We start from the raw sequence: 15493 nt of genomic DNA on the forward strand, positions 1-15493 counted from the left end.
GAGAGGAGATGTAGTGAGGAGAATGGAAAAAGATTCGAGGAGAGATGAGGAAAAAAGAACAAAGAACAGAAAAGAGGAGGAAAACGAGAGGAGAGGAGAGGAGGAGACGAGAAGACGGAAGTGGAGAGTAGAGTAAAGGAGAGAAAAAGAGAAGAACGAAACAAGAGATAATAGTGCAGTGGAGTCGGAAATCTAAGACAGGAAAGGAGATAAGAGGAGTGGAGAAGAGTGGGATGGAGATAAGATGCGAGAAAAGTCGGGAAGGCGATATGAGATAAAAGCAGAACGGAAAGAGGGGAGAGAAGAAGGAGAAGGAACTGGAGAGAAGAGGTAGTTGCAGAAAATATCGTCTGAGCGTCAAGAATGGATGCATTGGTCAAATTATCGACATGAAACATTCAATAACATTTTGAAATGTACTGGAGAATATATTAGATCGGTGCGAAATGCCTTTTGGCTGAGTTCTGAGCAAATTAAAATCTTCCATGTAAGATCTTTGATTTTACCTGCGATTACACCACTAAAAAAATGAATGTAATTTTTAATATTTATAAGAATTATTCAATTTTTCTCCACTTCTCGGTCCGTTGAAATGGAGATTTTGTAATTCAATATTTCCCCTCCCCCCATCGTTAATTCCAAACTGAATCATTCCGTTTCACACGGCGTGGACAATGAACACAATGGGATATGTCTAAAACTTACGAAAATTTTCTGCCACCGGAAGGGTTTGAACCTACGACCATCAGATTGACAATCCTGAACGGTAGCCACTACCCTACAAGCTTTAGCTCCTTAACCAGGTAGAAGAACCACTACACCACGCCTTTACCTTCGAATGAAACAACAATTTTTTTAAAGTATTCTGTCCCTCCAATATTGTAAATGTCATTTGGTATACGTGTAGTTGAACTTTTACTTTAATTTTGATTTGCTTTCTTGTAGTATAACCGATATCTTCGAGAAATAATTTTCGAAGTGATTAAAAACGAGAATATTGGTAGTTGTGAAAATGCGAGTAATTTCTTCTAACTTATTATTGTGATTAGACATCATTACTAATGGAAAACAACTAGAGGCTTGAACATTACAGGACGATGTTCTTTTCCTGTGATACTGTAACAGACAAAATGCTTGTTTACTGATGCAAGTCTTGTGTCCAGAACAGTCTTATGAAATGTATTTGCTGTTGCGTAAGATAACACGAAATAATTACACCGTGTGCGAACTACCAAATCTGTGCAACGTTATACGTAAACAGGCGGAAAATTTTATTCATAAAATCACTTCACATTTGACAGTGTTAGTCAAGAGAGACTCGTGGGACACTGTGCTAAGGTGCTGGACTAAATCCTTCTAATTTTTCTTCCTGGAAGAACAACAATTTCTAAGGAAGAGCAACAGTGATGATCTTTCTTATTTCTTTTAAATGCTTACACTTTCCTTTAATTGGGTTAAAAATAAATAACAATATTGCTTGCATTTCTGTCATTGACGTAGATCAGAGAGAGAGAGAGAGACAGACAGACAGATATTACAAAATAGTTCATATAGTGCGAGCGCCATTAAAAAGTCATGATAATTCTATGTTGCGTACTTAGAATTATTCATACAATAAAGAACATGTCTAATTGTGAGTTAACAAAGAAAAACAATAATAAAGAGACATTTTCGCATCACTATTGCAGTTCGAAAAAGTCCGGACAGGAATTGAAAATAACGTACTGTCCTGACTAAATCGGTGAATCGGACGTCTGGTAGCCTTGCATCAATGGTTATAAAACTAAAACCACCCAATATTGCAGCTTGAAGACTTTTGGCCAAGAAACAGATTCATTTATACAAGAGCAAAATTGAAATTTTTACTCATTTTAAAAATCCACGATGTTATTTTCGTATTTATTTATTTATAGGTTCACATATAAATATTTTAGGGTTCGAGGGGGAAGCATGGCCCACATGTCCCCTCCCCTGGGTACTGACCTTACGTAGACAGTGGAAGAGAAATTTTGGAGAACCTTTCTATTAAATTTAGTATTTACATTCACCTTATGCTCAGATAGGTTAAACCGTTTTTTGACAATCGTGAACTTTTCGTTTAATAGATAATATTTGGTTTTAAACGACGGGAGGACATTGGTCGAATTTCCTTTCTTGCTCTTTTGAGAGAATACGAATACTCGTATATACTTCTACAATAGTAATCGCGTTCGGAAACCGTGAAAAAAATTACTTGGTTTTCAAAGGCAGACAAGCTTGGTAGTCTAGCTTGCTCGCGATCAAAGTGACTCACTCACGCTATTCAAGGCCGCTTCTTATCGCAAAACAATGTGCTTTCGATGCACAGTGTCTGCACCCAGAACGTTACAAGTGACCAGAGTCGAATTTTAAAGAGAATCTGAAGAATGGTAGATTTCATCAGAGGCGGCTAGGTAGGCACCAGCTCAACATGCAATATTTTAAGTGATAATTCCCGACAAACAAAAAACCGTATTGAATAATTATTGGGATAGTAATACGTGTATCCGCTCCTTTTTGACAATGTAACCTCGAAGACAATCTGTATTCCATTTATTTATATTGGCAACTTGGTCAACCGGAGGTTATTTTATCGCCTTCGATAATCGAATTGTCTGATCGATTATTTTTTGTTTACCCAGGAACATGCCCCATAGGAGATTTCCGAGACCGGGTTACGCTACTCACTCGTAGCTCCCCAATTTTTTCACGATGGTGGGTTGCCACCGGTCCCATACACAGGTCGAGAACCTAGAGAGTGAGCATAGGCGGACTCGAATCCATGCCGTCCTGCAGTCGGAGGCCACGGAGGAGGACTTTTCTTATTTTACCTTTGGATAATCGCGACGATGAGGATGAATAATGAATATAAAAATAAAGAAGGTCACGCACAAAGTAGAGGACGATCTTCAACCTCTTAAGTGACGAGTTCAAGCCCTAAATATGAGGATTTCAACCTTAGACGACCTCAATTTCAAAATTATAAACAAAATGCCTGCTTACACTAAACTTCTCATCAAGGTCAAAATAGTTTGTAACTGTGAAACTACCCCTGGATACAAATTGACATTTTTTTTCCATGTGAGTAAGAATTAAATGTGTGGTATACAGAGATAGATGATACCTTTTGTGAAACAATTAACTGTATCCTGTCCCAGCATCTCTGGAGCAAAGCCGCGCATAGCGGAAGAGAAGTGGAGAGAGGGGAGAGGGGATCGAGTGGACAGAGCGAATCAGTGCACGCTGCTGGGAAGGCTGGTAACTGCAGTGGCTTTCCTCCCTCCACGCAATCCCATTCCTCTCACGTGTTCATCGCTGCTCAGATACTTGTTTTCGTTCACCTGCTCCAGAGATAAGTGGGACAGAGTGTAGTTCGCATACGTGTAGCAAGTAAAGAAACTTATCCCAGAATGAAAATTCCACATAGTTTTAAAACGTTTGTTAAAGCAATGAATAACTGGAAACGGATCACACATAATTCCCTTGCCAAAATCTAGTGGTCGAAAATTAATTTCAAGACATTTCATATCTCTTCACCATATTCCAAGTTATAAGGAACTATTTCGTAGATGTTCATGAAACCGTTATAAAATTACAAATAAAATATATTCACAACCTTAGATATACTAATACGAAGAAAGAAATTCAGAGTTAAATTTCAAATGCATGTGTATAAAGTAATTCTAGAAGTACAGAGCTATATCTGAGTATTTAACTTCTTTTTTGCAGATAACGTTTACAATATTGAGGCGAAAGAATAATTAGGAACAGTAGCTCCAAGAAAACAAAGGGCGTAGTGTATTGGTTAGAGTTCTTGAAAGCATTGCGGTCCCACGTTCGATCCTCCATACTAGATCCCTTCTATTAAACAAGAGCATGGTAACATTATTTGTAATAGCAGTATATAGTGGCTACATTGTTCTGCATATGGAATTTATAAAAAAAACAAAAACAAATATGGTAGACCAGGGCATTACGGATCAATTTTTCTTTACAACAGTTTTTATTGGCCAAGGAATTATGCTAGAAACACAAAACTCTACCAAAAAATGAATTATAGTTTCTACTACATGTGCATATCATTGAAAGAACCAGAAGTTGAAAATACAATTCAGAAAAAAATATTTTGTGGGACACTGCAATTGATCCGTATTGCCCTGATAGCAGGGGTAAAACGGATCACTAACGGGGCAATATGGATCAGTTTAATTTTAAGTATATAACATAAGATTAAAAACATAAAAAACATAAAGACAAGTACCGTATACTGTATTACAGTTTTGGGATCTGACATATACCGCACACAAATTGTTTTCTTCCGACAGCATTTACGCAACGCTCATGATACCATTTACGACAGGACTGACATTGAATCCAATCTCCCATCTGTGCACATCTTGGATCATCATATGAAATCTTACAAAAACTACAAGAATTGCTAGCAATCATGTCTACATTCGACATGACATTTGTTCGTACGCCCTGACTAGTCCTTTTTCTTTATTAAAGGGATGCGGTATGTTCTCTTTCTCTGCAAACTTGAAAACGTATCTTCGCACAGCTTTGGGTGTTGGCCCGAATCCTCTTCGAGCTAAATCACACAATCTCGAAGAAAGAGCCTGCTCAAACTCATCACTAAACACTTGCTTTACACCAGGACGACCAACGTCATCTGATCCACCAGATGTTCTTCGTTGCAATGAAGTATATGGCACACCACAAAGTTCCGCAGCTTGTCAAATAGTCTTTTCTCCGGATGTCACCAAACGCACAGCTTCACCCATTCCTACTAAAAAAGGTAAAGTGCTCCCCTGTGCATAGCACCACGCCATGAAGGCGTATAGGGGGTGTGGGGGTAACGCCCCACACTTTCTTGATCCGGTCGTGAGTGGGGGTGATGTGATTAGCATCACGCCCCTGACCGCCTTTACCCCCCCCCCCAGGGTTTCCCCCAGGTACGCATGTTATTCGACGCTGGGTGGGCGCCGGGGCCGCTTCCATCGTTAGAAAAGTTCCCGGATTTGAACCGGCCGGGGATCGAACCCGGGACATTACCACAGACCACGAATTTCTGGTGGATTTCTTTTGATAATCGCGAACTAATTGGAAATTGAAAGCGTCGTGTTAGAAGAGATACTGTTAAGTAAAAGTACGTAAAACGTACTGAAAGTGGGAGATCCGTTTTGCCCCGTTTTGGCCGATCCGTAATGCCCTGATTTGCATATTCTCGACATATGTCCATTTAATTAATAACAAATAGGGTTAGTCATATCAAATACTGGCACATCGCAAAAACACACCCTACCTTATCACATGTTAAATTGTAGAGCACTTAAACCCCTACATTCTACAACGCAACCTTACCAAACGTCGAACAAAACTTACAATGGGTACTTTTTCTGCACCGTCTCCACCAACTTGCTTACAACAATCACTTGTCACAGACGCGCGCCAACTGCCACAGCGAACAAAGACAGGCAGCTAGTAAGCGGACAGATGGCAGCATGATCAGCTATATTTTTCAAGTTCGTGCCTGCAACAGTTTTCTTTGCAGGTCACGTGAACCTTACATTGATCCATAATGCCCTGTGATCCGTAATACCCTGGTCTACTCTAAATGAATTGACACGCGTTCAACGGGATATTTTTATATATAAGATCATGGATTATGATACTCTAACGATAATTGTGTACTGCTTCAAAGACATTGACAAATATTAATGAAATAACTACTTATATGTGTGGCAATTCAGGACATGCTAATTTTATCCCTTTTCCCACTTGAGTTCAATGCAAGGATGTGTAAAAATTTCAATTTTGCTCTTGTATAAATGAATCTGTTTCTTGGCCAAAAGTCTTCAAGCTGCAATATTGGGTGGTTTTAGTTTTATAACCATTGATGCAAGGCTACCAGACGTCCGATTCACCGATTTAGTCAGGACAGTACGTTATTTTCAATTCCTGTCCGGACTTTTTCGAACTGCAATAGTGATGCGAAAATGTCTCTTTATTATTGTTTTTCTTTGTTAACTCACAATTAGACATGTTCTTTATTGTATGAATAATTCTAAGTACGCAACATAGAATTATCATGACTTTTTAATGGCGCTCGCACTATATGAACTATTTTGTAATATCTGTCTGTCTGTCTCTCTCTCTCTCTCTGATCTACGTCAATGACAGAAATGCAAGCAATATTGTTATTTATTTTTAACCCAATTAAAGGAAAGTGTAAGCATTTAAAAGAAATAAGAAAGATCATCACTGTTGCTCTTCCTTAGAAATTGTTGTTCTTCCAGGAAGAAAAATTAGAAGGATTTAGTCCAGCACCTTAGCACAGTGTCCCACGAGTCTCTCTTGACTAACACTGTCAAATGTGAAGTGATTTTATGAATAAAATTTTCCGCCTGTTTACGTATAACGTTGCACAGATTTGGTAGTTCGCACACGGTGTAATTATTTCGTGTTATCTTACGCAACAGCAAATACATTTCATAAGACTGTTCTGGACACAAGACTTGCATCAGTAAACAAGCATTTTGTCTGTTACAGTATCACAGGAAAAGAACATCGTCCTGTAATGTTCAAGCCTCTAGTTGTTTTCCATTAGTAATGATGTCTAATCACAATAATAAGTTAGAAGAAATTACTCGCATTTTCACAACTACCAATATTCTCGTTTTTAATCACTTCGAAAATTATTTCTCGAAGATATCGGTTATACTACAAGAAAGCAAATCAAAATTAAAGTAAAAGTTCAACTACACGTATACCAAATGACATTTACAATATTGGAGGGACAGAATACTTTAAAAAAATTGTTGTTTCATTCGAAGGTAAAGGCGTGGTGTAGTGGTTCTTCTACCTGGTTTAAGGAGCTAAAGCTTGTAGGGTAGTGGCTACCGTTCAGGATTGTCAATCTGATGGTCGTAGGTTCAAACCCTTCCGGTGGCAGAAAATTTTCGTAAGTTTTAGACATATCCCATTGTGTTCATTGTCCACGCCGTGTGAAACGGAATGATTCAGTTTGGAATTAACGATGGGGGGAGGGGAAATATTGAATTACAAAATCTCCATTTCAACGGACCGAGAAGTGGAGAAAAATTGAATAATTCTTATAAATATTAAAAATTACATTCATTTTTTTAGTGGTGTAATCGCAGGTAAAATCAAAGATCTTACATGGAAGATTTTAATTTGCTCAGAACTCAGCCAAAAGGCATTTCGCACCGATCTAATATATTCTCCAGTACATTTCAAAATGTTATTGAATGTTTCATGTCGATAATTTGACCAATGCATCCATTCTTGACGCTCAGACGATATTTTCTGCAACTACCTCTTCTCTCCAGTTCCTTCTCCTTCTTCTCTCCCCTCTTTCCGTTCTGCTTTTATCTCATATCGCCTTCCCGACTTTTCTCGCATCTTATCTCCATCCCACTCTTCTCCACTCCTCTTATCTCCTTTCCTGTCTTAGATTTCCGACTCCACTGCACTATTATCTCTTGTTTCGTTCTTCTCTTTTTCTCTCCTTTACTCTACTCTCCACTTCCGTCTTCTCGTCTCCTCCTCTCCTCTCCTCTCGTTTTCCTCCTCTTTTCTGTTCTTTGTTCTTTTTTCCTCATCTCTCCTCGAATCTTTTTCCATTCTCCTCACTACATCTCCTCTCCTAGTCTATCCTATCTTTCTTCTCTCCTCTACTTTTCCTCTTCTCCTTTCGCTTTCTCTTTCTCCTCTCTTTTGTAACCTTTCGTTTCCTCTCACCTCTTTTCCTTACTGTAGACTCATCAGCGATGAAATACTAGAAAACCTATTTTTTTCTTTCAGAAAGAATTTTGTCATTTGCGATATAATAGTGATATTTTTAATAATTTTATACAATAATACTTGTTTATATTTCTTTCGCGTATTTTATAAATATCTATTGTGCATGTGGCAACCCTGAAATTGAGCCTAACTCTACACGCAACCCACCAACGGCTTGTGTAAATTGGGTTGCCTAGTTTAAAATGTCATTGTCCTAAAACTTTTGAGAGACACTGTACATATCTTGTATGAGCTGTTGCCATGGGAATTACGACTGTGTTTTGTCTCTACTTGGAGTACGGGCTTTGAGCCTAAAAGAGTGGTCAAGCTGAATTGTAAGAAGCTGCTATTTCTTTGACTGAAATGGATTTATGCACATAAGTATTTATTTTGCTAAGAAGTAAAATACATACTGCTTTTCTCGAAAACTTGACTTTGATTTCTTTTGACCAAAGAACGAACAGATATATTACCCATACCCTGAGAGGTGTCACGTGAATGCTGCGAGTATTCATGTGAACTTATTACTTGGTGATCCTCCTCCGTTGTCGCGCGGTCTAAGGCACCTTGCTTTGGACGGCGGCTACGGAACGGCATGGGTTCGATCCCGGGTTCAGTCTCCGGGAATTTTCGGCCTGTGTATAGGGCCGGTGGCAACCCACCATCGTGAGGAAATTGGGCTATTCCAATGCTGGTTGACGATCTCCACGCTTAGAGAAGATAACGAAGGAAAGTTCCAGTATAAACGTATTTCCATATTACAGTGGCGGCGATTAGGGGGCAGTCCCCCTCCCCCGCAATTTTGCCCATGCAATATGCCAAAGTTTACCAAAGAAAAGTAAACTGTCCTTGCCCCACTTCCTTTGGAACCCAATAGCCGTTATTATACGCTTACAACTTGTTTTCCCCTTCCAGAAAAAAAAATCCTATACACGCCTATGGCGATGACCCTTACTCAATACATAATACATCTTGAAAATGAGTGGTTTAGGAAAAGTGCACTAGATGGCAGTGGAAACTCTTTCTTCTTTCAAGTAGATTCTTTGCATACTAGTAACCTCCAGTTGGTCTCTACGTATTTTAAAGTTATTTTAAATAATTTTCAGTATTTCTACTTATATATTTAAAAATATAACTTTTCTTTGCGAACATATGAAATGAAAAAACGTCTCTCGTCAATAAAGCTGTCTGAAATTAAGTTATATGAGTTGAAGAATAATTTACGTACATATTCCTTTTTAACATTGGATACTACGTACATTCCTGATTAAAAATCGTCCCAGACTCCCAAGCCTTTAATTCCCATTCATCTGTAATGACGTCATCAAAATTTTGGTCACGCCAAAAGTTCTTTTCCTGAAACTGAAATCTCTTATTTCATTACAGTTATTTATATTTCGTGGTATTTGATTTTCACAAAATTTGCAGTTCAGGACTCCAAAATAAAAAAATTAGAAGATACAATTTATGATATATCATTAAATATGGCTGCCAATGTGGCCGCCAAAAGCTATAAATGAGCCTTGCAATTATATAATCATGTTTGGAATCAAACCCTGGCTTTCGAGTTTCCACAATTCAACTCTGACACCCAAAATAGTGTCAGACTAAGTGCATGAAATAATAACAATGGTCTTTTTGGCAATCTATATACATATAGGGTGATTCAAAAGACTGATACCATAGGATAACTCTATTACGTATTAGTGCAGATAACGGAAAATGGAAAGAGGGGAATGTTGAATTTTCAACATAGAATGCACCCATGACTCTATACACTGGTACAAGCCTAATTGAGAACAGATATTGCCTTGTTTGATTTGATTTGTGTTTTGTTATTTAGCGCCGCTTTTCTGACACCTTTGGCTAATCGCGACGATGACTATGAGTGAGGATATGATGAAATAGATGAAGGGACACCCACAAAGAATACCCATGCCGGGATTCGAACCCGGGAACCAGATGCTAATCAGGCAGGAAATTGCTTTGTTGCCATATGGTTTGTCTTAAAAGGAGCCACAAGGCCGATCTCAGTGGCGAAGTGATTACCGCAGCCCAATACGACGCCAGGGGTCCAGGGTTCGAATCCCGGCATGGGTGTTCTTTGTGAGTGTCTAGTAGTTTATCCATTAGTATTATAATTTGATACGTATGGCATTCCCCTTATGAAGTTCGATATCCCCCTCGGGAGGAATGAGGGTGGATTCAACACAGTACAGACATACACATACCCTCAAATACCAGGGTTGTTAAAAGTCCAGGAACCCATACATTCTAATAGATACTATTGGGTTCCATAACAGGACAGTTGATATTCCATCCAAGTTGCGTATTCTTTAATTTCAATACGGAACTTACACCCTATTAAAACTGATCCGGAAAGAAATGGGTTCGCGGGCAGTATTAAAATTAATCCGAAAAACAAAAAAAAGGTTCCAGGAACGAATTTGAAATCATGCGGAGAAAAGATTTTTGGACCGTGTTCAAAGGTTCCGAGATCATATTTAAATTGATTCGGAAAACAGTTTCTGGAATATATTTAAATTGATCCTGAAAGAAGGTTCCTGGACCACATTTAAACTGATCCGGGAAAAAGCTCCTAGACCATATTTAAATTCATCCGGAAAAAAGTTTCTGGACCATATTTAAATTCATCCGGAGAAAATGTTCCTAGACCATATTTAAATTCATCCGGAAAAAAGTTTCTGGACCATATTTAAATTCATCCGGAGAAAATGTTCCTAGACCATATTTAAATTCATCCGGAAAAAGTTTCTGGACCATATTTAAATTCATCCGGAGAAAATGTTCCTAGACCATATTTAAATTCATCCGGAAAAAGTTTCTGGACCATATTTAAATTCATCCGGAGAAAATGTTCCTAGACCATATTTAAATTCATCCGGAAAAAGTTTCTGGACCATATTTAAATTCATCCGGAGAAAATGTTCCTAGACCATATTTAAATTCATCCGGAAAAAAGTTTCTGGACCATATTTAAATTCATCCGGATAAATGTTTCTGGACCATATTTAAATTGATCCGGAAAAAATGTTCCTAGACCATATTTAAATTCATCCGGAAAAAGTTTCTGGACCATATTTAAATTCATCCGGAGAAATTGTTCCTAGACCATATTTAAATTCATCCGGAAAAAGTTTCTGGACCATATTTAAATTCATCCGGAGAAAATGTTCCTAGACCATATTTAAATTCATCCGGAAAAAGTTTCTGGACCATATTTAAATTCATCCGGATAAAAGTTTCTGGACCATATTTAAATTGATCCGGAAAAAATGTTCCTAGACCATATTTAAATTCATCCGGAAAAAGTTTCTGGACCATATTTAAATTCATCCGGAGAAAATGTTCCTAGACCATATTTAAATTCATCCGGAAAAAAGTTTCTGGACCATATTTAAATTCATCCGGAGAAATTGTTCCTAGACCATATTTTAATTCATCCGGGAAAAAGTTCCTGGATCATATATAAATTGTTCCGGAGAAAATGTTCCTAGACCATATTTAAATTGATCCGGAAAAAAGGTTCCTAGACCATATTTAAATTCATCCGGAAAAAGTTTCTGGACCATATTTAAATTCATCCGGAGAAAATGTTCCTAGACCATATTTAAATTCATCCGGAAAAAAGTTTCTGGACCATATTTAAATTCATCCGGAGAAATTGTTCCTAGACCATATTTTAATTCATCCGGGAAAAAGTTCCTGGATCACATATAAATTGTTCCGGAGAAAATGTTCCTAGACCATATTTAAATTCATCCGGAAAAAAGTTTCTGGACCATATTTAAATTCATCCGGTGAAAATGTTCCTAGACCATTTTTTAATTCATCCGGAAAAAAGTTTCTGGACCATATTTAAATTGATCCGGACCGAATTGAAATACTTTACAGATGAAAGGGCTTTCTACGGTGCAGAATACATTTACGCTTTGCTGATTTTCTCTCCTGAACCGAAATTGAATTTATTTAAAATTCCTGTACCTTTAACAAACAGTGATATAAATATACTCCCGTGAATTGTCTAATTAAAATTATTGATTGATTGATTTGCTTTACTTCGCTTTTTGTGCCACTTTTGGCTAATTTGCGAAGATGGGGATGAGTGATGACATGATGAAATTGATGAATAGACACTCACAAATATCCATGCCCAGGCCAGGATTCGAACCCGGACCCCTGGCGTCGTAGGGCGTTGTGCTAACCACTCCGCCACGGGAGCCGGCTCTTATTAAAATGAGTTGTACCGACTGTGTACTGATTTTAGAGTTTTAAATAACTACTCACACATTGTGAGGTTGCTGTACCCTGAGCCTGCTATGGGGAGAAGGAGTATCCTCCCTGTGATGTCGTAGTCCCCAACGATGCCATAGGCGTCGAATGTCAGGTCCAGCTCCAGGTGGTAGTTCTTGGGATCTGCCCTGCAAAAGTAAGAACATGCTGATACAAAGGGATCTAGGTTAACTTCAGTGAATCTTAGTTGATATTAGCTGAACACTTAGCTTTTGACTCAGGGTTTCGTTTGCTCTATGCTCAGATTGTTGCCAAATAGACTTCCTGTGGCTGAGTGGCAGTCTGGCTCGAGCAGTGGTCTGGGACGGTTGTGTTTGCGCATCTCTCTAATAGCTCGAAGTTACGTAGCGCGGTGGCGCAGTGGTAGCGTCTTTGCCTTGTAATCAAGGGGTCCCGGGTTCGATACCCGGTGGAGGCACAAGTGGTTCGGATCCGACTTTAAACTGTAGGTCCAGTCCCGATTAGCCTTACTGTGCATAAAGTGGACTTAAAACAGCAACTCAAACGTAGCGCGTATTAATCGCGAGTCCGGTTGAAGTGAAACACGGCGACGTTGACAATATAGTAATCAAGAGATTGAATAAACTCAAACTGAACTTCAGTCAAGTGCGAAGAAAACCGACTTAGACGGAAATACACAATTGGATTATCAAGACGATGAAATTGAAACCGGAACAAGTAGTAAGTATTGAAGTAGACAATTATAGACGTTGCATCTTTCTGAAACTACTATCGAAAGTAGTGTGTGAACAGTTGTTGCTGCAGTCAAACGGAGAGTATAAATATAGTGACGAAGACGGGGATTGTCCAGTGCTTGTTACGTGGGCGGATGAAAATTACGTGATAGAGTGCACGTTGTAACGAGTGAACTGTCCGATGACGATATTCGATCGGTGCTGAGTACGTACGGTCAGATAATATCCCTGGACGATTAACGGTATTCCAGTGATCATATTTATCCGGTAAGAACTGGCCGTAAAATCGCCAAAATGAATCTAACTCGTGCGATTCCATCGTACGTCACAATCAGTGGCGGATGATACTGGGTGACATATAGCGGGCAAGACCGTACTTGCAGTTACTGTGACCTTAGTGACCATTTTTACGTTACCTGTCCGTCCCGACGTCGTCAAATGGAGAAACCCGAAGATACGTCCTATGCCGGGGCGGCGCGTCCTGTCCCGAGGAATGTGCCGGCTGCTGAGAGAATGATAACCCCGACACCCACTATACTACCTGTGCAACTGAAACGCTTCGGAGACCAGGACAATGAGGGCAACGTACAAGCTTCACTACAGGATGTACCTAAAAATACCGTACCAGATTCCACTTTACCACCCAGTGTAGAAAACGAGACAACAGCAGACGTTCCTATCCACGTCAGTGTGGACCAAGTGAATGTCAACCAAGCAGCCCACGTAGCAGAGAAGAATGGGGAAGAAACAATGGACGTTACCCTAGAGGTGCCCCATATTCCGATGCAGCAGGCAGATGATGATCGTGCAGTTGAAGGTGGGAACTCCGAGACGGCGTCCCCCGCATCAGGCGCTCTGCCGAAAACAACGAAGGAACCAAAAAAGAAGAAGAAACGCAGTCTCCCTACGAACAATACGGCGTCGACACGGCGGCAAGATGGCCCTCATCGTTCGGTGTCTCCAGTGTCTCGGCGACTGCGTAGAACGATGAGTGCGACAAGAGAACAAAGTGAGAAATCTGGCGGCGGCTCTGATTGGTCGCTTCAAGTCAATGTGTGATATATATGTCTACCATATCATAGTTATTAAGTGTGTTGTCCTCGTGATAATGTCATTAGGGTTATGTTTGTCGCATGTCGTAGTGAAATTGAAAAATGTAAATAGTTTAACGTCAGTAACTGCACATAACATTCCCACCGGGTACAATAGCACAGAATCCCACATGACGACCCCCATATATCATTTTGCAACAAAAAACATTAACAAGATGAAATCTAGTATCAAGCATCATGCATTCTTAGATTATACTAAGCAAAGTCACCTGGATGTAATTTTCCTGCAAGAAGTCGGGACCGATATACCGTGTATAACAATTTAACTCGCAATTCTCTAGAAACCGCCATAGTTGTGAAAAAAGGGCTACATATATCGGAAGTTTACCATCACCCGTCTGGTCGTATTACATGTATCCAAATAGGAAACATATGGTTTTGTAATGTTTATGCACCATCAGGTACCAACGCTAGAAATACTCGGAACATATTTTGCGCTACAGAAGTGGCGAAGGCATTAGGTGGCTCCCGTCAAAACATTGTGCTGGTGGGTGATTTTAATTGTACTCTAAGAAGACAGAACCAACATCCAGGATTCCATACATCACCTAGCTTGCAGACGCTGGTTGAAGGGTTTAAACTGCACGATGTTTGAGTGGCTAAAGATCCGAATATAGACGGCTACACATACATACTTGCCGACACAGCGAGTCGGCTTGATCGTTTTTACGTTAGTGCACACATGATTGGCAAAATATCTGCGATTAGAATTTTCCCAACGTGCTTTAGTGATCATTTAAGTGTCCAACTCGACATGAGTTTGGATGTACCTTCAGTTGGACGAGGGCGGGGATTTTGGAAGTTCAATGTACGGCTATTGGAAGATGAACAAACTGACATTATTATGTGGTGGGACACTTTTCTAAAACCTTCCATTAAATATTTCTGTTTAGCATATAGTCGTGAAAAATACTCAGATTTCACTAAGAAATATAACTTTTACTACAGAGTGCTTCACGAACTAACAACACAGCTAATACAAGGAAAGCCAGTGCGTCAAGAATGAAACGAGTGCAAGCAGTGCTGCTGAACATGCACAGAGAGCGTATGCAAGGTTACAATGTTAGGAGTCGTCTTCCTATGTTTGACGCACAAGAAGAAGCCTCACTGGTGCAGGTGTTAGCAGAGAGACGCAGTGCACAGCGAAAGAGGATAATGTGTCTCGATACAGCCACGGGAAGACGAACAGAACCTAAGTTAATACGAAATTACTTACGGGACTTTTATGCAGATCAGTTTAAAGAGAAGGAAGATCAACGCTCCCATCGCACTCCACTGCAAGGGATGATGGACCTCCCCATGTTAACGGAAGATGAACGTCGCTATTTAGAACAGCCATTCTCAAAGAAAGAAGTGTACGAGTCTGTTCACAGTGGAAAAAGAGGTAAAGCTCCGGGAATCGATGGTGTCCCGATAGAATTGTTCCAAACCTTTTGGACAACGGTGGCTCCACTGTTCACACTCTGGCTCAATGCTGTGTTTACGAAGAAAAGCTTTGGAAGAACGAGTCTCACGGATGTTATGGTTTTGATTCCCAAAATATCTCAG

The 15493-nt window shown here is 39.6% G+C and overlaps 1 protein-coding gene across 1 annotated transcript in view; it reads right to left on the reverse strand.

The window, feature by feature from the left end:
- Nucleotides 1-15493, reverse strand: part of LOC145994273 (protein takeout-like) — a 39692-nt gene that overhangs the window by 9609 nt on the left and 14590 nt on the right. Inside the window, exon 4 of the mRNA XM_083130377.1 lies at nucleotides 12133-12266. Within this exon, the coding sequence (XP_082986503.1) occupies nucleotides 12133-12266 (134 nt within the window). The remainder of the gene's footprint in view (nucleotides 1-12132; nucleotides 12267-15493) is intronic.

This window comes from Lepisma saccharinum, chromosome 10 (assembly GCF_977018435.1).
Source record: "Lepisma saccharinum chromosome 10, izLepSacc3.1, whole genome shotgun sequence".
NCBI lineage: Eukaryota > Metazoa > Arthropoda > Insecta > Zygentoma > Lepismatidae > Lepisma > Lepisma saccharinum.